The 25,047-nt window shown below is 52.2% G+C and overlaps 9 protein-coding genes across 9 annotated transcripts; 3 read left to right on the top strand and 6 right to left on the bottom strand.

Moving 5' to 3' along the window:
* Nucleotides 1–12: 12 nt before the first annotated feature.
* Nucleotides 13–2,609, bottom strand: EV422DRAFT_544047 (pseudouridine synthase). The gene is made up of 9 exons (XM_053071364.1): nt 1,831–2,609; nt 1,738–1,763; nt 1,570–1,673; nt 1,189–1,503; nt 1,041–1,120; nt 900–975; nt 780–832; nt 635–697; nt 13–549 (listed from the first exon to the last, which is right to left on the bottom strand). Exons 1-9 carry the CDS (start codon nt 2,590–2,592, stop codon nt 448–450), a joined length of 1,581 nt encoding a protein of 526 aa, XP_052921776.1. The 5' UTR covers nt 2,593–2,609; the 3' UTR covers nt 13–447.
* Nucleotides 2,610–5,628, bottom strand: EV422DRAFT_544051 (uncharacterized protein). Its single transcript, XM_053071365.1, has 7 exons — nt 5,459–5,628; nt 4,810–5,347; nt 4,694–4,732; nt 4,537–4,621; nt 4,285–4,460; nt 3,739–4,204; nt 2,610–3,668 (listed from the first exon to the last, which is right to left on the bottom strand). Exons 2-7 carry the CDS (start codon nt 5,216–5,218, stop codon nt 2,909–2,911), a joined length of 1,935 nt encoding a protein of 644 aa, XP_052921777.1. The 5' UTR covers nt 5,219–5,347; nt 5,459–5,628; the 3' UTR covers nt 2,610–2,908.
* Nucleotides 5,629–6,298: 670 nt separating this feature from the next.
* EV422DRAFT_544054 (kinase-like domain-containing protein) lies at nt 6,299–8,657 on the bottom strand. Its single transcript, XM_053071366.1, has 9 exons — nt 7,958–8,657; nt 7,870–7,890; nt 7,694–7,837; nt 7,509–7,614; nt 7,307–7,432; nt 7,064–7,240; nt 6,916–6,999; nt 6,676–6,841; nt 6,299–6,608 (listed from the first exon to the last, which is right to left on the bottom strand). The coding sequence occupies exons 1-9, from the start codon at nt 8,156–8,158 to the stop codon at nt 6,497–6,499; spliced, it is 1,137 nt and encodes a 378-aa protein (XP_052921778.1). The 5' UTR covers nt 8,159–8,657; the 3' UTR covers nt 6,299–6,496.
* Nucleotides 8,658–12,523, top strand: EV422DRAFT_544071 (mannosidase, beta A, lysosomal-like protein). Its single transcript, XM_053071367.1, has 16 exons — nt 8,658–8,882; nt 8,944–9,016; nt 9,083–9,332; nt 9,407–9,437; nt 9,500–9,576; nt 9,647–9,677; nt 9,743–9,846; nt 9,901–9,998; nt 10,056–10,112; nt 10,180–10,682; nt 10,743–10,807; nt 10,865–10,944; nt 11,011–11,165; nt 11,230–11,363; nt 11,427–11,522; nt 11,593–12,523. Exons 1-16 carry the CDS (start codon nt 8,798–8,800, stop codon nt 12,400–12,402), a joined length of 2,649 nt encoding a protein of 882 aa, XP_052921779.1. The 5' UTR covers nt 8,658–8,797; the 3' UTR covers nt 12,403–12,523.
* On the bottom strand, nt 12,524–15,068 carry EV422DRAFT_591167 (rab-GTPase-TBC domain-containing protein; the record flags this gene model as incomplete). The annotated part of the gene is made up of 4 exons (XM_053073531.1): nt 14,481–15,068; nt 13,511–14,403; nt 12,895–13,424; nt 12,524–12,833 (listed from the first exon to the last, which is right to left on the bottom strand). The coding sequence occupies exons 1-4, from the start codon at nt 14,803–14,805 to the stop codon at nt 12,524–12,526; spliced, it is 2,058 nt and encodes a 685-aa protein (XP_052921780.1). The 5' UTR covers nt 14,806–15,068.
* A 67-nt stretch (nt 15,069–15,135) lies between these two features.
* On the top strand, nt 15,136–15,537 carry EV422DRAFT_500683 (uncharacterized protein; the record flags this gene model as incomplete). The annotated part of the gene is made up of 2 exons (XM_053068147.1): nt 15,136–15,199; nt 15,275–15,537. 2 exons carry the CDS (start codon nt 15,136–15,138, stop codon nt 15,535–15,537), a joined length of 327 nt encoding a protein of 108 aa, XP_052921781.1.
* A 540-nt stretch (nt 15,538–16,077) lies between these two features.
* On the bottom strand, nt 16,078–18,815 carry EV422DRAFT_500720 (uncharacterized protein; the record flags this gene model as incomplete). Its single annotated transcript, XM_053068148.1, has 5 exons — nt 16,078–16,181; nt 16,250–16,785; nt 16,874–17,180; nt 17,300–17,440; nt 17,516–18,815. The coding sequence occupies 5 exons, from the start codon at nt 18,813–18,815 to the stop codon at nt 16,078–16,080; spliced, it is 2,388 nt and encodes a 795-aa protein (XP_052921782.1).
* A 425-nt stretch (nt 18,816–19,240) lies between these two features.
* Nucleotides 19,241–20,286, bottom strand: EV422DRAFT_270626 (uncharacterized protein). Its single transcript, XM_053065863.1, has 4 exons — nt 20,098–20,286; nt 19,762–20,002; nt 19,538–19,688; nt 19,241–19,462 (listed from the first exon to the last, which is right to left on the bottom strand). Exons 1-4 carry the CDS (start codon nt 20,162–20,164, stop codon nt 19,361–19,363), a joined length of 561 nt encoding a protein of 186 aa, XP_052921783.1. The 5' UTR covers nt 20,165–20,286; the 3' UTR covers nt 19,241–19,360.
* Nucleotides 20,287–21,509: 1,223 nt separating this feature from the next.
* Nucleotides 21,510–24,444, top strand: EV422DRAFT_270700 (uncharacterized protein). Its single transcript, XM_053065864.1, has 12 exons — nt 21,510–21,793; nt 21,863–21,974; nt 22,043–22,092; nt 22,165–22,221; nt 22,303–22,351; nt 22,430–22,599; nt 22,664–23,113; nt 23,193–23,328; nt 23,388–23,437; nt 23,508–23,583; nt 23,674–23,703; nt 23,771–24,444. Exons 1-12 carry the CDS (start codon nt 21,713–21,715, stop codon nt 24,256–24,258), a joined length of 1,749 nt encoding a protein of 582 aa, XP_052921784.1. The 5' UTR covers nt 21,510–21,712; the 3' UTR covers nt 24,259–24,444.
* Nucleotides 24,445–25,047: the final 603 nt, after the last annotated feature.

A 25,047-nucleotide genomic window follows, 5' to 3' on the forward strand; every position in this document is an offset into this window, starting at 1 on the left:
ATCATTGCTCCCCGTCGGAGTCAGCTGTGCGCCGCCTTAAGCCACCTGAACACGAACTTGACAGCGCGTGGTGCCGTCAGTTTGCGCATCTCGACTCTCTAAAATCTGATGTCGGTCTTCCAATGGTTCAGCCCATTCCAAGCCCATCAGTGATCTTGCTATGTATTGCTGCCCTGGTGACTATATTCCGCGAACTGAGTTGTCGTTGTCCATCTCATATTTCATCACGAAGAAGTGATATCGAACAAAAAAGTACGCCAAACTACGATTGTGTGGACACACCACAAGGATGCGAGGTGGTTGCACTACGCCAGCTACATACACAGATACATACACTTCCCGCGGTAGTCCCATTTCCTCTTGTGCAGCCCCTTCACAATCCCCACCCCAAAAAGATAGAACTCGGAAACCCACGCAGACAAACACGAGCCGTTCATCTCACCATGCTCACGGCTTCGATTGCCGCAGTCCCAATTGCTGTATGCTGTTTTGCATGTACGGAGGCAAAGGCGCCGTCACTTTTAAGTCCGCATGTGGTCCATACCAGTCCTGTAATCATAATCAAGACGTTGAGTACTCGACACGACGATGAGACCCGTCAAAAGGGCACCTGTTGAAAGAACCGAGCACTTGCCTTCAACACTATGGTATGCATGTGTAAATGCAGCGGGACATGCTTGCGTTGAACCCAATCGCCCTGTGGGACGAATGCGCCTGTCAGCTCACAAGACAGGCGGGATGTTCCAGAACATCATAGATCGTGTGAGTCCAGTTTCTACCTGTAACCGGTGTATAGCACCTTTGCCATACTTCGGGTCCCCGAGAACGGGCGCTGAGGAGAACGCAGATGAGCCACCAACCACGCAGGGCCCATTAGCGGTGGCCGCGAGAGAGCTTACCATTAAGATGCTCAGCACAGTGCACACGCAGTTGATGTTTCCGTCCCGTGAGAGGCCTGAGCTCAAGGAGCGATGCCTACATAATTATGCATGAGACTAATGATCTTCTTAGACTAAAGTGGAATGGATGGCTGGACCTACTTTCTTCCCCGAAACAAGCACTCTGTAGTCGGTGACGGCCTTCTTGATCTCAGGGTCATCTTGCTCTTCGTCTTGCTTGTCTATAAGATTCAAATGTATAAGATTCAACGTTTTGTGCTTCCTTCCCGATGAACACGACCAAACGTACACCACTCCACGATAGTCATCCTCTCCTGCCCGTTCTTCCCTACACTCGCAATACCCGTGGTGATTCGGCCCTCCTCTGGTATCGGCGACTTCCCGCTGTCCCACCCAGCCTGTCGCACATCCCCATATTCATCCTTTGGGACAGGAAGGACCACTACGGCTTGATAGAACTTGGTCACACTCTCATGACGGTCTCTGAACAACTTGCTTATCCTCGCGGCGCACTCCCGTGTTCGGGCAAGGAGGAGGACGCCGGTGGTATCCCTGTCGAGACGGTGGACCAAGCGAGGTGGTTCAGCGGCGTCAAATTGGAGGCCTGTGGAACGCAGTGGTGAGCCACATGAAAACGGCACAATCTCTCGCGGCGAGCTGCGGAACGTACCGCCCAGAAGCTTCTCTATATGCATTGAGGTTTTCGATCCGCCTTGTACGGCCAGGCCAGCTGGCTTGTTGATCAGCAGGACATCGTTGTCTCTGTAAAGCACGCTGCGTGGGCATCAGGATCCAAAGCACTCGTCCCGATGCCGTCACAGGATGCTAGAGTACTCACCATGCTCTCAGTTTCTGAATCTCGGCCTGACGGTAAAACCAATCTTCATTCAGCCACGCCTACACCAGCTGATACACCCACATGCTCGCCCACCTCTATCGCATCCTCAACGCTCTGCTTTTCCTCCGCGGTCATATCCTCGGGTGCTTTCTTTTTTCTGCCCATAACAACAACCACTACATCCCCTGCATGCACGATCCCCTGAGGTTTGATATCGACGAACCGTGCATGCGTGCTGCCCTGTACCGATACCTCCCCGTTCAAAATCTTCAGCCGAGCGACGTTCCTCCGAATTCCCAGCCGGTTCTCCAAGAACGCGTCCAGTCGTGTGAGATGCTCTTCAAAGGACACCGGTAGATATTTTGAATTTAGCGTGGGTTCCGCAAGGTCGGAGGGAGTGGTGCTGGTGCTGCTAGAGGTTGGTTGGGCTTTGGAATTTGAACGACCTTTCGTCCCACCACTGCTGCCGATTCCCACTGCTTTCGTGAGCCGCAATGCGGTCGACTTTGACATGGAAGTTGGTTTTTTGAGTTCCGGCCGCAGTTGCCGTGATGTATCCACCGATACCTGCCTACGAGCCCCAGGAGAGGAGGAGGTGCTAGGTTTCGCTGCTCGTGTGTACTTTGTTCGCACACGGAAACCGCAAATGCTCGCCGTGCCGCTGTTGACGGGTAACCGCCCGAAGCAGGCGATGGCCTCGCTGCCGCATAGTGAGAGCCCTTTGACGAACATGGTGGAGTGAAGATCGTCGAGGCAAAGACCACAGAAATGTAAGGATGGCGTCAATGTCGCAAACGAGGCTTTTTTCGAAGGGCAAACAGGGCAAACCAGGATGCACGCGCGAAGGCTGCGCATGCGCTTTCTCGGACGCGACATCTCTTGAGGAAGGGAAAACGATCCACACACAAAGGAAGCAGGAAAAGCACATATGTTTGGCAAGCACGGATTTCGGTGAGGTTTCTTGTGTTTTCATGCGAAGTCAAGTAATATACAATGTAGGACAATTAAAGTTGAAACCCTCGTCCGAGTTTCTCCAAAACTGGTTGCGGTTCATGATTATGTTCTACGTAAAGGTATCCCCCATCTACAAATGTACGCTCGTAGTCCACCCCAGGGAGCTTTCATCACGATTGTCCCTCCCGTTCCGTCCAAAATTGAGTGTCCTCTATCGTCAAAGTGTTGCCACAAGGCTGCTTGCGAAAGCGTTAGCCAGCGCCGCATGTGATGCATCCGTATTGTGGTTTGCGAAAACAAGATCATCTGAATGACGGTTGCTGTTGGTCGCATTGTGAAAGTCGTGGGGCACACTGAACAGAAGCTCGTCCGGATGGGCATGTGTCGAGTGCTGATCGTCGTGGTGCGTAGTCGATGGATAGACGAGATCGCCTGCGTGGCGGCTTGATATCAGACCCATCCCCATATCCAGCTCGTATGACATATTATGGTATTTGTTTGTTTGTGGGTCTCCAAACCCCAAGCCCATTTGCAGACCCGCGAAAGCAGCCGCATTAGCGGCAGATTGCTGCGTGGTGACCCCCGTGACTTCATGTGCCATGGAATGGTGGTCGTGCACAGCGAGGTGACCGTCGGCGCCTGTCATGGCAAACTGGTTGTTTACAAAGTTCTGGAGGAAGCCGTTGAATTGCTGGTCGGAATCGCTTTCGGAAGACTCGCATACGCCTTCGGGTCCCACGTTCATCAGCCGTGTGAGCTCGTCGACGGGCGATGCCGATGTTTGTGAACCGAGGAAGGAGGCTGTGGGGATTTCTGGTGTACATGGGGCACTTGGAGCTTCGGTGGCTGGCTCATCGACGAGCAGATCGCGCAAGATGTTGTCTTTGGTGTCTTTGCCTTTAAATGGCCAAGAATTCCATCCGGGAATGTTGCCGAAGTCGAGGAATTGAGTGCAAAAGAGGTCGGCATTTGGTCCCCTATGAGAAAAAGTGCGACGTCAGTTTGTGTGAATGTCACCATCCGTTGGGGTAGTCCCTCGTAACTTACAGGTAGACAAGTACGTGGCTTTCATCCTGTACACACTTCTCCCGTCCAGTAGGTGTTGAGAAGCAAAGCTTGTTGAAAAAGAAGCAGTGCGGGTACTGCAGCACCTTCTGAAACCACGCGGTCCCAAAATCCACCTTCAGCAGCACCATCGCCGACGAAATCTCTCCCAAGCGATACTTCTGCTCCGCCGCGCAGAACCAGCGACTTTGCTGACTGGTCCCGTCGGTGTCGTGCCCGACGGGCGGCGACAACCAGACATCGCCGGTCCATGGTTGGAGGAGGCCGTCGGCGTTTTCGTCAAAGAACTGCCGAGCGATCTTGTGCTCGTGGATCTTGTCATTGGCGAACTCGCAGGACGCGGGGTCCAGGTCGAAGACCACCTTGTTGATCACTTGCTTGGCTGCCGTTATAATGTCTTTTGGGGTGTACAGTTCATTGTTGAGGTCCGAGAACGAGATTCCGGTTTCTGAGAGCAATCGAATGAGAATCGCTCATGGCGTTGATACGTAGATAAGACCCTCGATGACCGGATTTCCTGAGACGTACCATATTTGACAGTCATGGCAACAACGTGCTCCTCGGTAATAGTATGCCCCGATTCGCACACCCGTTTCCAGATGAACCGCCTCACATCGGCCGGGAACTTGTGCAAAGACCGAATGTGGGAGATGTTCACCGGCACGGGCAGGTTCGGATCCTCGACCAACGATTCGTAGACACTCCTGTGAATTGGAAGCAGACGGAAGATGAGCACTATGACTCGCCGTCTGAGTGTTGGACAGGTGAAGGTGAACATACGCAGAGCACAGATAGGTGTTGGTGGTGCGACGGCTGAATGAGAAGTTTTCTTTTGCGTATGTGTAAATGGTTTTGAAAACGGGCCCTGAACACAAACAATGCATCGAAATGAGTCCACGTATGCCGATGGAGACATAACTACGAGCCATGAACTCACCATAAAGCTTCTCCTCATCAATCTGTCTCAACGCAGCAGCTACGACAAAAAAGTCTACATTTAACAAACCGTAACCGACGATGAGAAAGAAATGGGGCGACGACGAAGAGACTCACCAACTAAGAAGAACTTGCCAGTTCCCAGATGCTCCCTGATAACCGCCTCCAAGTTCTTCAACCGCTTCGCCGCAATCTCCGTCTCGCCCTCCGTAGCCTGTGCCGGCTTCCGATGACTGACGGGCTGACGTGGGCGGCGGGCCTTGCGCTGCAGGCTTGTTAGCGGCTGCGTGCCTGGAGCAGCGACGTTGACGTTGGGGGAAGCAGCGACGGTAGCGGTCGCGGTCTGACGAGGCCGCTTGTAGGGGTGATGAAACTGGCGTCTGTGCTCGCCCTCGGCCGCGGGCGCCGCTGAACGAGACGGAGCGATGGGTGAAGGCTGCAGAGGCTGGAGTGGGAAGTCGTCCGTGGTGTAGGTGAAAGCATCCTCCGTGTCGAAACCGGCGAGTTGAACTGGCCCGGAAATCATGTTTTCTCGTTTGGGGTTGGGGGTGCCGTTGAAAGCGTGGGTCGATGCGGAAGGCTCGGTCGGGCTCACCGGTTTGTGTGAGATTCTTGGTGTTCCGAAGTAGAGGGGTGCTCTGGAAGTTGTGAGGGGCTAAGAGAGAAAATATCAGGAACAGGACGAGCCAAGAGGGAGGATTGCACCCGCCCGTATTTCTGGCCCGGATGGACAGGTTTCTGCCGACCATGAACTTCCTTTCCATACCGTTGTCACACCACTTGCGGACTTGAACTGGATCAGGTAACAGCCAACGAAGAGATCGAAGCGACTGAAGTATATCTCCAAAGTAGATGAGAAGAACCACGAAAGCTACTGGACAAACTCCAAACGGTAGAATGTGCAAGTTGAGTGCATCTCGATGTTGCTCGCAGAAGGGGATCGGGAATGGGGGGTTTTGAAAAAGTGTCAGTTGCATCACCTATGCGGAGTTTGCCATCACATAAGCACGCGTTTGCTTATGTAGCAAAGACAAACAAAAAGCCGCCCTTTTTCCGTTGACAGGGTTCGACAGCGAGTCGCCTGGACCCCGAAAAAATGTCACACCGCCCGAAAGACACCGCCCCAACCTTAGCATGTCAGCAGGCAATGGGCGAACGTTGGTCAGCATTTTCAGAGTGACCATACTTTTTCCATACTCAGATGACTCTGGTAATTTCTAGTCGATAATATCATAGCATGGCTAGCGTCGAAACGCCGTCCTACTTGGACATGGATTCTTTATGGCGGTTTCATTAGGACTTGAGAACACCCACCCACCTCTGATAGAGCCGATGGTCAAACATTGTTGGCAGGACCGCCGGAAATGTCGCTTCGAACCTAGGATATGGTACTTACTATACACATCGCTCCGTTCACGAGCCTCTGCTCGTTTTTCATAAGGGGGTTTCGCCGGAAGAAGGTCTGGGCTAGCGCGGTGAACCGGGGTGCAACGCTCCGATGCCCAAGTAATGCCCCTCTGGATGCAGTGATTTAGGGGCAGCAGCCATGGATCAACAAACAAAAAGTTCAAGCGCCATTCCAGAGCGGGGCAGCCATTCGTCGTCTTGATGGATGTTCGAGTTTCGAAATTTTAAGTGATTCAGGAAGAAGTTCTATATGTATATGGATGCGCGTCTATATGATTGGGGGACTACACGATAGATAGAAAGGCTGGATGTATCCAGACTGAGAGTGTCCAAAAAAAAAGGGTCCGTAAAATAAGGATTAATGCGAGATAGGGACGGCAGCCACAAGCTGTGTCGCTCATAGAGCGAGATATTCGTCCCACACCGATTCCATGTAGTTGAGACGCGTGATGGCGTAGTCTAGGTAGTCGAAGTCGAGGTCGCTGATTTCTGCTTGGACGAGGGCCCAACTATAAAAGAAAAGGTCGTTAGAAACGCCGAAGCGTAGGGAGTAGAAGGAAACGCAGATTTACGTACATCGCCCAAAAGAAGTGAGCCGCCAGCGAGAACTTGGTGACTTCCTTGTAGAGATTCTCAACCTCAGCGTCCATGACGGCACGCTTTGTGTAGGATTCAAGGTATGTTCGGAGCCAGGGGAGTTGAGCGGGTTTCGTCGGGTAGAGCTCCCATTTGCAATCGAAACCTATTGTTGTGCGCGAAGTTGGGTGGTGAGATCGGAGCAGTGATTCTGGTAGAGCCGCGTGATGGGCTGCCTACCTGCATACTCGCAGAAATGGTTCCCGATGTCGAAGCCTCTGTACGATATCGAGCCGTATTCGTAATCGATGAAGGAGACGGTATCTACAAAACCAAGTCACACCAGGTCAACGCCAATACGGTACGCCACTCGTTAAAAACCGCGTACCCTTAGCTTCGCTATAGACGATGTTGCCAGAAAGCAAGTCATTGTGACAAAAAGTAACCGGACTACCCAGGGCCTGAAGGGCACTCTGCAAGTCTAGCAATCTCTGCCTCAACTTATCTACACTCAGATTGGCTCTGAACTTGGCGTCTGCCGCCTTATTGGTGTACGATTTTGGAACTGCGCGGCAAGACATGTCAGTTTCCAACGTCGCCACGATCGGTTCAAAGGTTGACTGGACAATACCTTGGACCAGCCAGCGGAACATGGTGGGAAACAGCTGTGGTTCGAGTGTGGACCCTGGGAGAGCTACGCCATGCCATTCTGCTAACCGTTTGGCCACGAGTATGGACTTGTGCGCATCACTCATGTCTATAAGAAGACCCAGCATGTTGGAAGCGTCGTCAGAGGTGTCCAAGAGTGATATTCCACTGTACTGTCGTCATACCTTCGCCAGAAAAGGGAGTTCCAGCTATGAACCCATACACTAGGCCGTTATCGAATCTCCCGTATAGTGGAGGACATAAACCCAGTTTCGATAATGCTTGCATGTTCTGATGTAGGGAAAGATCACGCCATCAGAACTGATGTCTTCTCAAGGCCGGGTTTCTAGACACTCTTCCTCGCACATACCACCAACTCCTGGTTCCGATCTATGAGGATATCGGACCCTTTTCCGTACGTCCGCACCAGTACTGCGTGCCCTGAAGGCTTGTGAGTGGCGCGAAACAATTTGTTCGTGATGCCAGCTGTAAACTGCTTCAAGACAACATCCTCCTTCACATTCCAGGTTGGGAAGAAATGCGCACAACTACGGCCGAGACCCCTGCCTGAGTGCATAGAGGAGTATGAGGGGGGGATCAATATGCTACTTGGAAGGGAAGACATGCAACTTACGGTAAGCTTGTCGTGATCGATTGTGTACTTGAAGGTCGCAATGGACTTCAACACTGCCGCGGTGCTTTTCGCGGGCGCCGCTGAAGGTAGCTTTGTTCCATTTACCAACCCCTGGAAGGTGGAAAGCAGCGTGTCGGACTCTGCGGCAGCAGCTGCTTCTGACATATTGTTGTAAACCGAGGTGACTTCACCGGAAAGCATGGTGGTGCAGGCAAGAGGATTTCCCACGGCGAACCGGATAGGAATGTGAGTTCGCGTCGGCGGGGCTTTTCTTGGCGAGATCGACTTGTGTGTTCCCTCTCAGAGAATGTACAGTAAGTACCCGTTCTAGGTAACTTTTCACCACTGGGTTGCTTCGAAGTTTCGATTTCGTCGCTGCTCTTGGCGAGGGTAATTGCCAATTGGAGCTTAGTCAAGCCGGTTGGACCCTTGCCTGGAATGGAACTCGAGGCCGCTTGCCTGTTGCTCCCACAACATTTGAGCACACCCACGAACCGGCCCCATGTGAATCCAAAAAGGAATCAAACTTTCAACAAATCTTTTGATGATGGTAACCACCGGTTTCAAGTTCTCAGACAAGAACCGGCGGTAAAAGCGTTTCCAGTTCCCAGGAGGCGGGGCCCGGGAGAAGCCGGAGTGGATGGGCGCTGATGTCACCGACGCGTTCTAACTTCTCTCATTCACTTTCACTTCCATGTCTGCACAAATCGGACAAGAAGCTCAACAAGTTCGGGCTCTTGTCCACGCCCGCATCGGATGGAGCCATTAGCTTGGGGAGTTGTCCCTTTGAATATCACTTCATTCTCACCTAGCTCTCAGAAGGCTTTTTAGATTCCAAAAATGCCGCCGATTTTGGATCTCACGCTTCGGAAATGGCGAGTTCGGAATGCGGACGGAAAGATTGACATCCCAGCAAACGTGCCAGGTATGGGTTATCATGGAAACGGCACTTATTGAGGTTGAGCTTTGTTCCGACCCCTTTCAAGGAGAAATCCACACGGATTTGATGCGAAGCGGGCACATCCAGGGCGATCCATATCATCGAGATGCATACCAAACGTGGGTGTCCTTCGACTTTGACGGTGCCATTGAAAGGTTCAGAGGCATACCGTTTTTCTTTGATAGGCTTCGCTGGATTGGCATGGAGGACTGGACATATTCCACAGACTTCCCCAGCAACCTCTCTTCTCAACATATTTATCTCGTCTTCGATGGGCTTGACACCATCGCCACCATCTCGCTGAATGGGAAAGTAGTTGGCAAAACGGAGAACCAATTTCGGAGGTTCATATTTGACATTCGGAGGTTGATCCTCGAAGATGCGGGCGCCATCAATACTTTATCGGTGACCTTTGCGAGTGCTGCGAAAACTGCTGTCAGTCCGATGTTTGCAAAAGCACACCAAATCACTTCTGCTTCGACTCACCGGCATCATGACTTTGTTCCCAGACCACAACAGCAAAGGCGTACCCCTACCAAGGTTTGAATCCCCGAAGTCGGGCCGATTGTGATGCAGAATGCTTCATCTGATGACCGTTGCAGTACCGGACGGCTTTGACCCAACTCAGAATGGAGAGAGAAATCGCAACTTTGTCCGGAAAGAGCAATGTTCATTCGGCGTACGTTTCTGGGTCACAGTGGGGAAGAGAGGAATTTCTAGTGCTCATTTCGCTTCCGATCACTCGCTAGTGGGACTGGGGACCGTGCTTTCTGCCATGTGGTATATTCTATCGTGCAGTTTGACTACGAGATGATGCGCGAAAGCTCTTATCTCCTCCAATCAAGGAATCTGGAAGTCCGCAAAACTTGTATACCTCGATCAAACCGCGTTATGGATCACCGACGCGGCCGTAGACATTTTTCCGGCCGGAAAGGACTTTGGCATCAAAGTAGGCGGTACATACCATGAAAGGAAGAAGTGCGCATATTGAATTCGCCTCCAGGTGAAGGTGGATTACCGGACGGCCTTGAGCGGATCGACGATTGTCGTGGATGTGCATGTCGATGGATTGGAGAACCTCGAACGTGTGGCGGAAACTCAGTATGGGCTTCGTTTTGCGAGAGGATGCGAGCATTTACCCAACAGTCGCGCTATTAGGGACGCGGATACTGTCGAATTGCATTACAAGGTTCCGGCAAGCGCTGTAACTCTCTGGTAACACTTTGCCTGGAAGAAGATTGGGGAGTTTCGTGCACTTCCGCCATTAACGACGTCGCGACAGGTGGCCAGCAGGGTACGGCGCCCAGAAACTGTACGACCTGCGCATCTCACTCAAATCCTCAAACGGCAACACCGAAGACGAAGTCCACAAAAAGATCGGGTTCAGAACCGTAGAGCTGGTGCAACAGCCCTACCCCTCTCAAGAAGGCCTCAGTTTCTACTTCCGCATCAACTCTATCCCCATATTCTCCAAAGGCACAAACTGGATCCCCGCCGACGCCTTCGAATCCCGCGTAACAACCACCCTCCTCCGACGCCTCCTCCAGAGCTGCGTCGAAGCCAACATGAACATGGTCCGAGTGTGGGGCGGGGGGATTTACCAGCAGGACGCGTTTTATGAGATCTGTGATGAGATGGGGTTGATGGTTTGGCAGGAGTTTATGTTTGCCTGTGCAATGTATCCGGTTGATAAGGCGTTTTTGGAGAATGTGAGGGAGGAAGCGGGGTATCAGGTCAGGAGGTTGATGGCGCATCCGTGTATTGTACTTTGGAGTGGGAATAATGGTACGTCCCTCCTTGACTTTCTGTCGTTAAGTTGATTGTGATAACTCACGCTGGCCGCAGAGAATGAGGAGGCGCTGATTACAGGGTGGTATGAACCGATCAAGAAAAACAAGTTTGTGTATACGGTAGGTTTAGCGCGTGACAACTATATGGGAGCAGTCCTAATGGACGCTGGGGAACAGATCGATTATCACCGCCTGTACCACGAAACCATCATGCCGACCGTAAAGCAGATCGACCCGACACGCCCATTCATCTCCAGGTATCTCACTACCCGTCGCATACATCAAACCTTCACATCAATCTGACATTGATCATCCGCACAAAGTTCTCCATACAACGGAATCATCTCAGAAGACCCCTTCACAGAACGCTTCCTAGCCGACAACGGCAACCCCGACGCATTCGGTGACGTCCATTACTACAATTACAAGGACGACGGCACCGATGTGAGTCGGATGCGGAAGCCGCGGTTTGCTTCAGGTGCGTAGCGTCGTCCTAAGCTGTGCCGCGAGGAAATGATCACTGACGTTGGTAATGCGCACAGAGTATGGATTTCAAGCCCTTCCGTCGTTCGCTACATTTCGGAAAGTGACGACCGAGGCCGACTGGCACCCGTTGTCGCCTTTGATGGTTTTGAGAAATCATCATCCGAAGGGACAGGAGGAGATTATCTTGCAGGTATGTAGCCGTGATAGACGCCCATGGTAGGTTGGGCAAGCGCTGACATTTTGGCTTTTGTAGATGGATTACCACTTCAAACGCCCCTTCTCGGGCTCCGGCACCTCCGTCTCCGTCCTCGAATTCGACCACTTCTGCTACCTCTCCCAATGCGTCCAAGTAAGTAACCGTTCCCCCCTCCCCTCACTCTCGAATGTCTCTTCACTAATACTACCCACCTCCTCCCAAGGCAATCTGCATGAAAGCCCAAACAGAACACTACCGCCGCCTCACCAGTCTCCCCGCCAACTGCATGGGCGCCCTGTACTGGCAATGCAACGATATCTGGCAAGCCCCCACGTGGGCGGGGATCGAATATGGGGGGACGTGGAAGATGCTGCATTTTTTTGCCAAGGAGTTTTTCGAGAGGGTGCTCGTGTCGGTTTATGAGAATACTGCGGAGAACGGAAGGGTTGAGGTTTGGGTGGTGAATGATTTATTGGAGCGGGTGGAGGGGCGGTTGGTGGTGGAGTTCCGGCCGTGGATGTCGACGACGGCGGATGAGATACACCGGATCGAGATGACGGTGAAAGTAGACCCGCAGAGCAGTTCCCGTGTCGCCGCATACGCAAACGTCGAGGATCTCATCACAACCATCGCACCCAATTCCACCGCCGACTCCGGGTTCCTTCACTTCTCACTGACGCATTACGAGACCTCAACAACCGCAGTCTACTTCCCCACCTCCTTCACCCACGTCACCCTCCCCAACCCCAACCTACGGTTCAGCGCCCCAGAGTGTAAAGCCCTCAGAAACGGGCTGGTGGAACTATCCATCACCGTGGACCACCCGGCCCCGTTCGTTTGGCTGGAGATCGAGGATGAGGAGGGTCGGTTTGATAGGAACGGGTTTGTGGCGATCCCTGGGAGGAATGTCGTTAATTTTAGGGCGTGGGAGGAGCTGAAGGGGGATGTGGTATGCGTGTCTGTGAGGAGTTTGTATCAGGCGCAGGAGAAGAGGCCGCCGGTTTCTCTGGAGGTCTCAGTTACAACGGCGTAGACTTAAGCAAATTCGGCAGGCGTATATTCGGCATACCGCAAGGTTTTGTAATATATTCGCGAACGAAGGTGGAATGTATATACATTGAGGAAGATTCCAGAAAAATGTTATGCTAGAGCTATCATAGCACGCCGTCATTTACAGTGCCCGTAGACGTTTGCGGATCGCCGGAAGAAGAAACCAGCTTCGCCAACCGGCCTTTCAGCTGCCGGCACTCATTATCCTTCTCCATAAGATCGCGGTCGGTTTCCTCGAGTTTGCGGCGAAGCTCCCTCATATCCGATTGCATTTTTGCCTTTTCTTGCTGGGTTTGCGTCACGTTTTGGTGGAGGCGGGTGTTGTCGGCTCTGAGCTGTTTGATCAGGGCTTGAAGGCCGAGGAGCTCGGTTTCGGTGACTGTTTTTGCGCGGGAGTCTTGGTCGGCTGTGAACCTAGTTCCACAAAATCGTTAGACTGCATCAAACTACGTTTTGCTTTCATTGAATCTCTCACCTGCTGCTCAGCTCCACCAGTATGCTTGCGCTCACAAGATCCTGCACATCCTGCATATCCTGCACCACCGCCTCGGCGTCATTATTATACGCCGCAAACAACCGGTCGCCCTTCAACACATCCAAAACATTCTCAAACTCCTCCTCTTTCAGCAATAGCGGCTCGTTCTTCTTCAATATCGCGATGCTGAAGCGTAGCATTGTTTCGATCGCTCCTTCGGCGAAGATGATGTCGAAAATGCGGAAGACGAATGAGAGAGGGAAATTGTAGGTGTAGAGGGTGAGGAACCATTGGGAGGCGTACATTGCGGCCGTGATGCCGCAGGTTTGGAAATGCGCGTGGAGCTTTGGGAGATGCTCGCGGACGAGCTCGGTGTGCTGGAAAAGGACTTTGTGCAGACCGGACATGGCGGGTTCGAAGAGCGTGCGCAGGCCATAGACTCGATGAGAGTCTGGTGGTGATCTGGACGTGGTTGGTTTCTTGTCCTCCATGAGTCGTACGAGAACTGCAAATGCCTCGACTTCAGACATCTATCGATGCGGAACAGGGTTAAGCTCCGCAGACGGTGATACAGAAGAGATGAGAGACATAGCTACTGACAGTGGAGTGCACTCACGTTTTGCAACAATAGTGGCCCAACCACGAAACTCAGCCCTTGACAATAGCCCACTTCGCTGTCGTAGATACTATATCCCTTCAACAAGCGAAACAGTTTTTCCTGCCCTTCTCCACCATCTTCCTTGAACATATCCAGCCTCGGATACGTCCTCGGGATATCCCGCCGTATTATCCTCTCGTAAGGGCTCTCCTCCTTGAGCAGGAGAGGATACAGTGATTCAAAGTGCTCGACTTGCGCTCCGGACATGGTAGTCCAGATTTTTGCGCGGAGATGCGGTGGGATTCCACCGCGGATTCGCGCTGTGAGCAGGTGCGGGATTTTATGCACGATTGTGCCGTAGCCCTCCACGATGGAGTTCCAGAACTCCGTGTCCCCTTTGTCCATGTCGCCCGGTGCTGTTGTTGAGTAGGAGTTTAGCTCTGTTGTTAGAGCGGAAAGCGTTGGTTGATAGCCGCGGACGTTTCCGTCTTCCACGTATATGGTTTTGGGGTTCAGCGCAAGAGCTTGGTTCTCGATGTCCAACCTGGCTAGAAGAAACTCGGCGGATTCTGGATCCAAGTTGGATAGGAGGGCATCAGGTCGGGATGGCCGATGTGCTCCCTGCACGATGTGTCGAGACGGGCGATCTGTGCCATTCTGACCGGAGACAGTTCCAGACTCATCGTCGTCTTGAGCAAACGGATATGATATCCCCAACATCGTGGCATGAGACTTCAGAAATGTACTCCACGTATTCGTTTCTGGCGTTGGGTTCACTGGAGACGACGGCTGCGTAGCACTGATGCTGGGATGGAGACTCGTAGTTCGTGGTTTGAAGACTGGGCCACCAGTAGACGAAACAGCTTTGGACGTGGAAACCTTGGCCTTCTCTGTAACTCCATTTTGCGTATCTATCCATTAGGCAAAGACGTGAGCAACAATGGCAACAATGGCCTTCGGCTTTCAACCCTCCAGTAGGGCGACCTACCTTTTGCAGGGCTTCTGGGCGTGCCCAGTTCCGCAGGCGCAGGCGATTTCCGAGTAACCGCTGGGACACCGTCGCTTACGCTGACGAGGTCCTCTGCTGCTACTTTTCCCTGGGCAATCCCGTCCCCTCCCTCCACAGAAATCCCGCTCTGCGCTTCCGTCGCATCCGTTGGGCTTCCATCTTCTTCGTCCTTCCCATTCTCCGTGGGTCCCATGTAATCACTCGGCGAAGTATCGGCTGCCGATGGGCTCTCGACGAGCGTTTTGGAAGCTGCTTCTGGCGCCGTGGGCTCCGGCGGCGTGGGAAATGCAACGGCCTCCATCATGTGAAAGCCCTCGGCACGAAGTCACCGATCACGAGGAAGTTGACGCTATCCCGAAATATCGTCCCGAAGGCCTCTTTGTTTTCTGCACTGCGCTCTCCAAATGCCGACGCCAGTCGTTCGTTATCAAATATTGCGTCTGGCTTCGTTATCGCTGAATGCCTGTAGGGAGGCTTTGGGCTCGACGGCCTCCCCTTGACCCTGTCTCTCGTAAGCACACTGACGCGTCCTGAACATGCATATCGCACACTTCGATACTCGACGAGGCTCTGGGATCGTGGTGTTAGATTCGTTCAGCGCAGCCTGATCAGTGTCAGTCTACATCCTTCCAAAATGGCCGACCAACGCAAATCTGTCCGTGAAATAATGACGCAGAGCATAGGTTTCTGTCCGAAAGGTGAGCGCCCACGATCGTACTTGCCTTCATCCGATTTCGCAGTCTCACACATCTTCCTTGTCCCATTGAGTTCAGATGCCCTAGGCTGGCTCTATGCCGCACGAGGCTACTACAAAACCCGCGACTACCACTCCGTCATTGAATGCGTCACGCCAGCCCTCCGCAACGACAGGACAAAACGAGAAGCACAACATCTCCTTGCTTTTAGCTTTCTGAATACGGGGCAGCTGGAAGCCGCTGCTGGAGCATTCTTCAAAAGCATCAATAATGGAAATGACACGGATTGGCAGCCGTTGGTTGAGCTGCTGATGGACAACGCTGGTCTGAAATTGACGTGAGGGTAGGATGTATGGCTGGGGTGCAAATTGACAAGCATTGTGATGGAGCCGTCTTCGGCGCAAAGAATGTCGCCCAGTACGTAGATACTGTATTTATCCAAACACGAATTATGGTCGCTGCATTGATCGCAAGGCTGTGAGAGGCTTTCATTCCCGTGTGGCTTTCACCACCCGTCGCACGAGCGGCGAAGGAGACCCGTGCGAAAAGCCTCATTTGTTGTCATCTCGATTGTCCTTCCCCATGCTCTTTCAAGGGCACTGTACAGTACTTCGGTATATACATCATACATGCTATTTGGGAGGGAGGTGACCAGTCTCTATATACAAAGATCGAAGAGGATGTGAAAATACGATACAGGAAGATATTCCATAAAGAAGCTATCTGAGGGTGAAAAGAAGGGTATACGAGGACGCAGGTTTCCCGAACAAAGCTAAAGTATTTGAGGGTGGATGAAGGGTGTTGCCGGCGAACGCAAAGAAATGTTCCATCAATGTTTAACCATCGCGAGAGCGGGCACGCGATACTCTCTTTTTCGTCCTTCACTCATAATGTACGGGGCATGCTCTGGTCCCGCGCTGATACCACGCTTCGATGCAATGCACATGGTACAGGCACAAGCAATTGAGCCGTGCTATCCGTTGTCCTACAAGCCGCGATACGTTCATCAAAGCCACATTCTCTTAAGAAAATCAAAGCAAATCCAGCACTCACCACCCAAAAACTCCTCAAAACAAATCGCACACTCCCTCCCCTCAATATCCTCCTTCAGCGTCTGCACAAGGTACCTATTCCCACTCACACTACTCCTGCCCCCAAAGGAGCTCGGAGCCGGCGCGCTACTGGGAACACTTCCCGCGGGTGTGGCGACGCGATCGAGGCATTCCTTGACGTGTCGTTCGGATTCTTCCTCTGGCAGGCTTTCTAAGGGACGTTGGCAAACGGGGCATTCTGCCATTGTGCTTGAGGTGCCGCTGTCTATTGAGCGGGTTGGGGATGAGGGGGAGATGGCGTCGCGTTCTTGCTGGGTTAGGATGGCGGTGGATGTTGGTGGGGCTGTGATTGTGGGGGTAGATGGGCTGCGACGAGTTGGGGAGGTTACGGAGGGGCGAGATGGCGGGTCATTGTGGGAGGCGTTACGTTGGGAAAGATGCCTGTAGCATGAAGTGCAGACTCGGCTGGGTGGAGAGTGGGGGTATAGCATGAATCTTTCGGAAGAACATGAGGCGCAGAAGACTTTGCCGCACCACCTGAGATAACCATCAATCGGTCAGTCTGGTTTACTCGGCGTCACTGCCCAGAGGAAAGAAGGGACTGACGGATATCCGGACTACATACCGACAGTGATGCCGCCGAAGCCATAGATTGAAACGCTTCTTGCATTCTCCACACTCAGGAGCATCCTCGTCCGGCTGCCACGCGGATATAGGAGTCATTGACAGTGGCACTGCCGTCTGGACCCCGTTCACAGCGTCGGCCGGCACTGACGTTGATATTCCGTCCATGGATCCACTTCCACTTGCGCTTGCCGTCGCATTCATAGTTCCGTTAACCAACGCAGTCTCTGTACGTGATGATGTCCCATTCTGCTGCCGCCCTTCCGAGGCAGCCCGCAGCAAAGCATCAATGTCGGACGACGTCTGCCCTTCAAAAGCCAAAAAACGGAAGACATGCCTCAATATAAACTTTGAAACGCCTGTGGAAGGGGTGATCCTTCCCCCCAAATGTGATTTTGTACGAAATATTTACATTGGAATTACCTACCGCTATTTGTATGCTGGTTGCCCTCACTCCCTTCCTCGGGACTCCCGGTGGCGTCGAGCAACGCATCCAACTCTTCAGCGCGTTCTATGTACCCTGTCACCAGCGCGGAGGCTTCCCGCTGACGGTCTTTGTTCGAGTCCGCTGATGAAATAAGAAGGATATGTATCAGATATGCGACACGATTTCGTCAATTCCTTCGGCATGTTACTTGCTCACCTTTGATCCCGCCCAGCAACTGCTGTATTACCAGATGATATGCTTCCAGCTCAGCACGAACATGACCCAAATCTCCCTCGCCATCTATGGCAGGGAGGTCATCTACAAGCTTCCGTGCTTTGGCGACGTAATCACCCGAAGCCGAAGCCGCACTTGAACTCCCTCCAGCAGACTCCTCAAGCGTCACGTCCGCCCTCCTCTTCCTTACCCGTGTCCACCGCCGCCTTCTAACCCAGCTATTGAGCATCCCCACAGGAGCTGCAACCCATTGTGACGTAGGTGTATCGAACGTCTTTGCATACTGCCAACCCTCGCCATCGGCTTGGAAATGCTTCGTCTCCACCCGCCAATCCGTCAACCAGAACCAGCCCCTTACAGACTGTCCGGTTCGAGGATCACGGACTTCAGGCAAGTTGACGTCGTCCAAAGCGCAAGACTTTCCGGCGGGTGTGGTCCATTGCGTGCGTGCATCGTTGGTAACGAGGTTGGCGGCCGAGAATTTGCGGGTCAGGAAGGCTCCTCGTTCGTTTTCGTAGATGGTCTCGACAACCGTGCTGTGGTCAATGGCTCCTTCGGGACCTTTTCCCTCTCTTGTTCTCCCGTCCGACAGACGAGCCAGGGCATTCTGCTCAGCATTCTCGAGGACATCGCAGATGTAGGCCTCCTCGGCCTGCGCAGCGAGATCATACGCTGAATCTCCAAAACTGTTCTTGACAAGCGGATCCGCCCCATTATTGAGAAGCAGCTCAACCAGATCCAGATGCCCTTTCGCGCCGGCACTCATGAGAGGTGTATGGCCCGTCTTCGACTTTGCGTTGACATCCGCGTCCGCTTCAATCAAAGCTCGGGCCGCCAGTAAGTGCCCTCCGGAGGCACAGTTGTGCAGCGCAGACCACCCATCCGTATCGGTATGACTAGTCTTTGCCCCATTCCGTAACAGAGTCTGAATCACATCAATGTGCCCGGAGTAAGCAGCTTTGAAGAGGGGTGTTTCCCCTTCCCTGTCCACCCGATCGATTTCGGCGCACTTTTCGATGAGGAGTCGGAGGATGTGTAGGTATCCACGTGCGGCGGCGTAGTGTAAAGGGGCTAGTCCCGTTGCAGGCGACAGATCGTTGACAAGCTTTGCGGGATCGCTTGTCTCGTCCAGTACTTCGTTGATCTTTACCACGTCATTGTGGACTACAGCTTCGATGAGAACCTTCTGGCGGGCGGCTTCGGGGTCGTTCGACGAGGATTCTTGCACGGACGACGAGGCACCGCGTATCCCAGCTGCACCAGCAGTGCTTGCCCTCGTCATAGATGGCACATGGTCTGAGCACTGATCAAAGTGGTACAATCCGTAAACAGGGTGGGTCCTATGTGGGAGGCAAGGCTGGACGAAGGCTGGTAAAGCGTGCGACGGCTGAAGGTGGTGCTGGCCTCCTGGTAGGAGCGGTTGTGATGCCATTGTTTGACTTGGTCGCTTTTGCAGTGCCAAGATTGTAATATCAAGATGGGATGGTGTTCCAGACACCTTCAGACGTCCTTATCACGCTGACAAAAGCTAGGAGCTAGGTGAAAACCTGTGCTGCCCAGCTACTCGTTCCAGTCGATAGACACCCCACCGAGGTTTTACGATCCACTAGGAAGTCTTGGGATGAGTGTCAGCCGCTGCTCTCGGAAGGTCGCTGTTATGTGGGTCAATTGAGACGGCAAACGGCGAGAGGGCATCGCCTCAGCAATCGCGTGAGGTTTTGCTCGCAGTCCGCTCCAGATCATCCAGATTCTGTCAGCAGACTTTTGTGGCCGGCTCCCAGACTAGTACGTACGTACACGCCCATCTCCCGCATGCGACAAGGCATACTATCTCCCATCCGGATGAAACTTATTCCTCTCCAAACTATTCCTACACAAACCCCTGCCCGAACGCCCCGAACGTATATAAGACCTACCGAGCCTGACCGACTATCGCCGAGTGCAGTTGAGCTGACCAGTTGAACAGCATAGGTCGGTGTAGCAAGCTGTGATGCATCACCATACCTGTCGCTTGTGCGCTGTTGTATACCCAAGATCATCGTCTGTCGTTACTGCGAGCTGAAGAGAAAATCCCTGAACGAGAGCCTTTCGGATATGGAGCTCTCTTTTCTCCTCTGCGCATGACCCCATTGCCAATCCCTGCTCGCGACATTCCCTAACTATAATGTCGTGAAACGCTGTCAGCAGACTTCAGCACATTGTAATCCAAGACATTGTCGTTGCACCACTTCCGTTGTTCAGTAGCCGGCGTGCTACGGAACCTTTTCATGATTTCCAGAATAGTCATGTGGTCCCCGTTGGTATTGACAAACTGAGAGTTTCGCTCCTCAGCCTGCTCCAGCATGCGCCTGTCATTCGGGAAAACGTATACCGGCTCCGTGTGCTCGAGTAACGACATAATTTGGCACATTTCCCCCAACTTGCAGTTGGCATCCCGCCAGTACCGCGACGGCAGCTTGTACATCGATGCTGAATAAGGAATAATGGCGGGCGACAATGTGACGTTCGATATTAGTATTACCATGGGCATGCCGGACGTAAAAATATGCGCGAGATGGACGTACGCGTGGGCTTAGCAAAAAAGAGGCACCGATGGAAGTCCCATGCGCTTGCGCATCGGAATGTCCTCATCTTGTCTCATACGTTCAAGTTTTGGGTATGGCTCCTCTCGAAAATCACGGTGGTACTGACAGGAGCTATAGAGCGCGAAGCATTTCCTAGTTGCCGCTCGCTCAGCTCGCAAATTAGCGTCGACCTGGGGAATGAAGCTCGTTCGAAGTTCTTACATTCGATCGACGGGACAAACTCCTTGCGTTTCCACACACCGGTGTCACTCACTGAGTCATTCCTTCCACGTCAATGTTCTTGGCTCGGGACAAGTGGCAAGCACGATTTTATGTTTCCCTTTTTCCTTGCCAGCTGGGAACAGACGGTCGTAATCTTCCGAAGGCAGAATTGAATGCCGCGGAAGCATTGTATCATGCACATCCTCCGGGAAATCCGTAGTACAACGCTTCAACCGGTTTTCGAATCTACGTACAGTATGTCCGCTTCCTCGGCGAGAAGCACCACAATCCCACTGATGAATGTTTGGATCGATGCCATGGAGTTGAGCCTGAGGCCGCCGCATGGATTGATGAACCTCAAACCTGCACAATTGACAGAAGACGCGCTGTCGAAATATGACATTGACATTGCGGAGTCAAATGATGTACAGTAAGTATATTTGGGATCTGCGGAGTGCAGAGTTTCTCACCCTTCATGACCGGCCCTGGCAAGCGAGCCCTTTTTTCCCTGGAGGTAATACCCACAAATGGGAAGTTGTACTCGTCTCCGTATCTTATTGAGAAATTGAAGAGCGCGCAAGGTAGCATACTATCTCCGCACCTCAACCCTATCGGCTCATAAAATCGTAGGGCGCTGTGGAGTGACATGCAACAATTTCGCACTTCTAACGCAAAACATGGCTTTTTTTCTTCTCTGGTAACCCATGCCCTCGTCCCCTACATCGACTTAACGCACACGTGCGAGGATGGAGAAGTTCTTAGCGGAAACTCCAATGGAGCGGGAAGCGAAGTGTTCGGACCAATTAATCAGGTATAGTTTGGAGAAAGGCTCCAATTGGAGAACGTCTCCGTCTGTCGCATTCTCCACTATGGCGGGCAAGAAGAGAAAGAACTTTGTCGAACCATCCAAGCTGCCAAGTTCGAGATTCGGCATTTTCGCAAGGGAATGCGACTATAATGATGTTGGAGAGTGCGGAGTTCGTTGACGAATGAAAAAATGAAAAAGTGGAGGGGAAATTGGTCAATTTCCCGCAACGAAGCTCTCCACTAGCTAATTTCGCAATTCGCTTGCCCACAGCTTCGTTACTGTTTCCTCTACAGCTGCCTAGCATGCCTGTAGCGGAACCTGCGGGGAACAGCGGTTTCTCTTCGCTCGCGACCAGATGTCTTCGACAAAATCCGCGACGGGAGATGGGTCCCGAAATTCTATAAAAGACCGATGGTCCATCGCTCTTCCCACTTCTCATCATCCGGCTCCGTTCTTTCGAACACATCCTCATCCCACCTTCTTCAAACCAACCACCATCAGCCGCAACCTTCTTCGCTCGATTCTTTCGCTTAGTCAACAACTTCTCTTACTCTCGATTTCAATCACCTTTCGAAATCAATCAACATGAAGGCCACGTTCATCCTCGCTGCCTCCATCGTTCCTTTCATCCTCAGCGCCGCCGCTGCTCCCGCTCCCCAGAATGCGGTAGGTGTCCTGTCTGGTTAGTTACTCTCAAGGACCTATCGCCTGCATGCTCATTCTTTGGTCTTCCAGGTTGCTGCCGGATTCAAGAAGTTCGAGCAGCCCAAGAAGAACGAGTTCAGCAACAATGAGTTCCAGAATAACAATGCCAACAACAACCAAAACCATCATGCTGAGAAGAAGAGTACGCCTTTATAGCATCTCATCGGATGTGTAGACACACTCACTTACTTTCCTTTCACTTCTCCTCAGACGCTAATAACGAGAACAACTTGAAAAAGGATCACATCCAAGCCAATCAGGTATGTCGAACGCTGTCCACACCCACACTTTTCACTGGCACATGCGTCTGACATCTACATCCTGCTCGATAGAAAAACCAGGCGGTTGCCAAAAAGAATCAAGAGAACAACTTCAAAAAGGATCACAAGGCAAGTATCTCACACTCACAGCGTGCTTCCGATCATAACACGCTACTTACCGCTCTTACATCGCCTCCAAAACGACGGCAGAACCAAAACAACAAGAATCAGTTCAACAATGCCAATAAAGAGGACAGCAGTGAGTACCTCATACATTTTGTGTGAGCGTGTTGATGTGGCTTTCTCAACCATCTCGCTTCCTCAACGTTCCTTGCAGACAACTGGAACCAGAACAATGCCAAGAAGCAAGACAACAAGCAATTCAACAAGAAGGAGGTTGAAGCTGCTGACGTCGATGCTGAGGAGGTTCAGGCCGCTGGGATTGGCTTCGGTGGCTTTGATGGTTTTGGGAAGAAGAAAGACGGTTTCGGCTTCGGCGGTGGCAAGGTATATTCGTCTCACCGATTTCCCGCCTAACGCATCAACGCTCAACCTGCCCCTCATCTCGTAGAAGAAGGACCAGGGTTACGGCTACGGAAAGAAGCACGGGAACGCCTACGGGAACACCTACTACAAGAAATATGATGCCGAGCCCGCTGAGGTCGAAGCGGCTGGAGTCGAGCCCGCTGAGGTCGAAGCGGCTGGAAAATACGGCGGCTACGGTGGTTATGGCGGCTACGGTGGTTACGGCGGCTACGGTGGTTTCGGCCCCTACGGTGGTTACGGCGGCCACGGTGGTTACGGCGGTTTCGGCTACCTTGAAGCCGAGCCCGCTGAGGTCGAAGCGGCTGGTTACGGCGGCTACGGTGGGAAGAAGGGCGGCCCCTACGGTGGGCCCTACGGTGGAAAGAAGGGCGGCCCTTACGGTGGGCCCTACGGTGGGAAGAAGGGCGGCCCCTACGGTGGAAAGAAGGGTGGCCCCTACGGTGGAAAGAAGGGTGGCTACGGAGGATTCAAAAAGGTAGTGTCATCTTATCCACCTTGGCGCCGGCTCGTCCCAAAGCATTAACACTCGGCTGACTATGCACCTACTCTACAAGGACGCCGACGTCGAGGAAGTGGAAGCCGCTGGATTCAAGAAGGGCTTCCCCGAAAAGAAGAAGAATGAATACAACAACAACCACTACGCCAACAATAACCAGAACCAAAACAACGAACATCACAATGAGAAGAAGAGTATGTCACGGCATTTCGTCACTGATCTGGGTTCGAACTCTTTTAACGCTCTCAAACAGACGCCAACAACGAAAACAACCTCAAGAAGGATCACGTCGAAGCGAACCAGGTGAGATCCCTGTTCTTACTCGCTCTTCAGCGCACCTCTAACAGCGATTCGTTACCGCGTCTCCCTGTAGAAAAATCAAGCGTTGAAAAAGGTCAACCAGCAGAACAACTTCAAGAAGGATCACGAAAACCAGAACAACAAGAACCGTAGGAGATCTCTGCTCGTGACTTCAACCGCGCGCTAGTCCGTGCGATTAACCCACTTCTCGATCTCTCCATCCCCTCTCGGCCCCATAGAGTTCAACAACGCTCAAAAGAAAGACCAGAGTGAGAACCACACATTCGCCAAGGCTGCATTTTGCATCTCCCTCGCTCACCACAACATCCCATACAGACAACTGGAACCAGAACAACGCGAAAAAGCAAGACAACAAGCAATTCAACAAGAAGGAGGTCGAAGCTGCTGACGTCGATGCTGAGGAGGTTGAAGCCGCCGGATTCAAGAAAGGAAAGAATGAGTGGAACAACCATGATTTCCAGAAGAACAATAACAACAATAACAACGAACATCACGCGGAGAAGAAGAGTAAGTCAGGCCGTTCTCCCGCTAGATGTGTAGACCGCTTAATCTTTCCATCTCCCGCTCTCAGACGCCCTGAACCAAAACAACGAGCAGAAGGATCACATCGTTCGTATCACAACATTCAGAGCAACCTCCCGCTCAGGACACACTACTCACCACTCTTGAACACAACGTTTCCAGCAAGCAAACCAGAAGAATCAGGAGTTGAAGAAGGTCAACCAAGAGAACAACTTCAAGAAAGATCACGGTCTGTTCCATTGCTTGCAGGCCAATCTCTTCCCTCAACATACTCACGTTGATATCTTCCCAACAGCGAACCAAAACAACAAGAATCAGTTCAACAATGCCAAGAAGAAGGATAGCAGTGAGTGCCTCTCCATCCTGACTTTCTCCTGACATAGCCTTCTCACCATCCCTTGCAGACAACCAAAACAACAACAATCAGAAGAAGCAAGATCAGAAGCAGTTCAACAAATACTGAGCTATCCACGGCGTAGATTTGCAGTGATTCGGATGTTCCTATCTTAGCGGCGGCAGTTTCTCCGCAATTCTCATCCCCTTAGTGTAGTTTCTTCCCTTCTCGCAGTCTCTTCCCCTCCCCTCTTCTCTTCTGTACCTTGTACTACTCTCTATCAATCAAAACTGCTTTAAAAAAAACATTCTGTTCTTCCTCACGTCAACATGTCTTCTGGAAAATGGGTTGCGATCAATTCTCTCTTATTTTGTTGACGTTGTCTTTTGCACTCTTCTTTCTCTCTTTTTCTCTTTGGGATCTCTCTCTTCCTTTCGCTCATGTTTTCATTTTAATATATCCTTCTCGCGATCGAGTTGGATCAATGTGCAGTATCGTTTGCCATTTTATCGCCTTAATCCCGTTCCTTCGTCGTTAGATTAGATCTGGACAAGCACTGCCCTCCTTCCCCTCTGGAGAATCAATGTCTGGAATAGACTTGCATTCAAAGCACTTCGTAATCGCGAGTTCGCGAGAAGAGACCCTCTGCCAAGGCTCCATTTGAAGTTTGAAGCAGAAATATGGGGACCATCAGTCTGAGGTCGCGTCGCGGACGCTCGTTTTGTCCGAACCCGTC

This window comes from Fimicolochytrium jonesii (genome assembly GCF_025526975.1).
Source record: "Fimicolochytrium jonesii strain JEL569 chromosome Unknown EV422scaffold_33, whole genome shotgun sequence".
Lineage (NCBI taxonomy): Eukaryota > Fungi > Chytridiomycota > Chytridiomycetes > Spizellomycetales > Powellomycetaceae > Fimicolochytrium > Fimicolochytrium jonesii.

Coding starts and splice junctions, on each gene's coding strand:
- EV422DRAFT_544047 (XM_053071364.1), bottom strand. CDS start 2,592: ATGCGCAGCCTTCGCGCGTGCATCCTGGTTTGCCCTGTTTGCCCTTCG. Junction 1,121..1,188: donor GATGACTATCGTGGAGTGGT/GTACGTTTGGTC, acceptor TGAATCTTATAG/ACAAGCAAGACGAAGAGCAA. Junction 976..1,040: donor TGCTTGTTTCGGGGAAGAAA/GTAGGTCCAGCC, acceptor ATAATTATGTAG/GCATCGCTCCTTGAGCTCAG.
- EV422DRAFT_544051 (XM_053071365.1), bottom strand. CDS start 5,218: ATGATTTCCGGGCCAGTTCAACTCGCCGGTTTCGACACGGAGGATGCT. Junction 4,733..4,809: donor TGGCAAGTTCTTCTTAGTTG/GTGAGTCTCTTC, acceptor TTTTTGTCGTAG/CTGCTGCGTTGAGACAGATT. Junction 3,669..3,738: donor AGCCACGTACTTGTCTACCT/GTAAGTTACGAG, acceptor TTTTTCTCATAG/GGGACCAAATGCCGACCTCT.
- EV422DRAFT_544054 (XM_053071366.1), bottom strand. CDS start 8,158: ATGCTTTCCGGTGAAGTCACCTCGGTTTACAACAATATGTCAGAAGCA. Junction 7,000..7,063: donor CGTCTATAGCGAAGCTAAGG/GTACGCGGTTTT, acceptor TTGGTTTTGTAG/ATACCGTCTCCTTCATCGAT. Junction 6,609..6,675: donor GCTCACTTCTTTTGGGCGAT/GTACGTAAATCT, acceptor TTTCTTTTATAG/TTGGGCCCTCGTCCAAGCAG.
- EV422DRAFT_544071 (XM_053071367.1), top strand. CDS start 8,798: ATGCCGCCGATTTTGGATCTCACGCTTCGGAAATGGCGAGTTCGGAAT. Junction 9,438..9,499: donor AAAGGCGTACCCCTACCAAG/GTTTGAATCCCC, acceptor TGACCGTTGCAG/TACCGGACGGCTTTGACCCA. Junction 9,577..9,646: donor AAGAGCAATGTTCATTCGGC/GTACGTTTCTGG, acceptor ATCACTCGCTAG/TGGGACTGGGGACCGTGCTT.
- EV422DRAFT_270626 (XM_053065863.1), bottom strand. CDS start 20,164: ATGAGGACATTCCGATGCGCAAGCGCATGGGACTTCCATCGGTGCCTC. Junction 20,003..20,097: donor CTTTTTTGCTAAGCCCACGC/GTACGTCCATCT, acceptor TTCCTTATTCAG/CATCGATGTACAAGCTGCCG. Junction 19,689..19,761: donor CCGGCTACTGAACAACGGAA/GTGGTGCAACGA, acceptor CATTATAGTTAG/GGAATGTCGCGAGCAGGGAT.
- EV422DRAFT_270700 (XM_053065864.1), top strand. CDS start 21,713: ATGAAGGCCACGTTCATCCTCGCTGCCTCCATCGTTCCTTTCATCCTC. Junction 23,329..23,387: donor ACATCACAATGAGAAGAAGA/GTATGTCACGGC, acceptor GCTCTCAAACAG/ACGCCAACAACGAAAACAAC. Junction 23,438..23,507: donor ATCACGTCGAAGCGAACCAG/GTGAGATCCCTG, acceptor GTCTCCCTGTAG/AAAAATCAAGCGTTGAAAAA.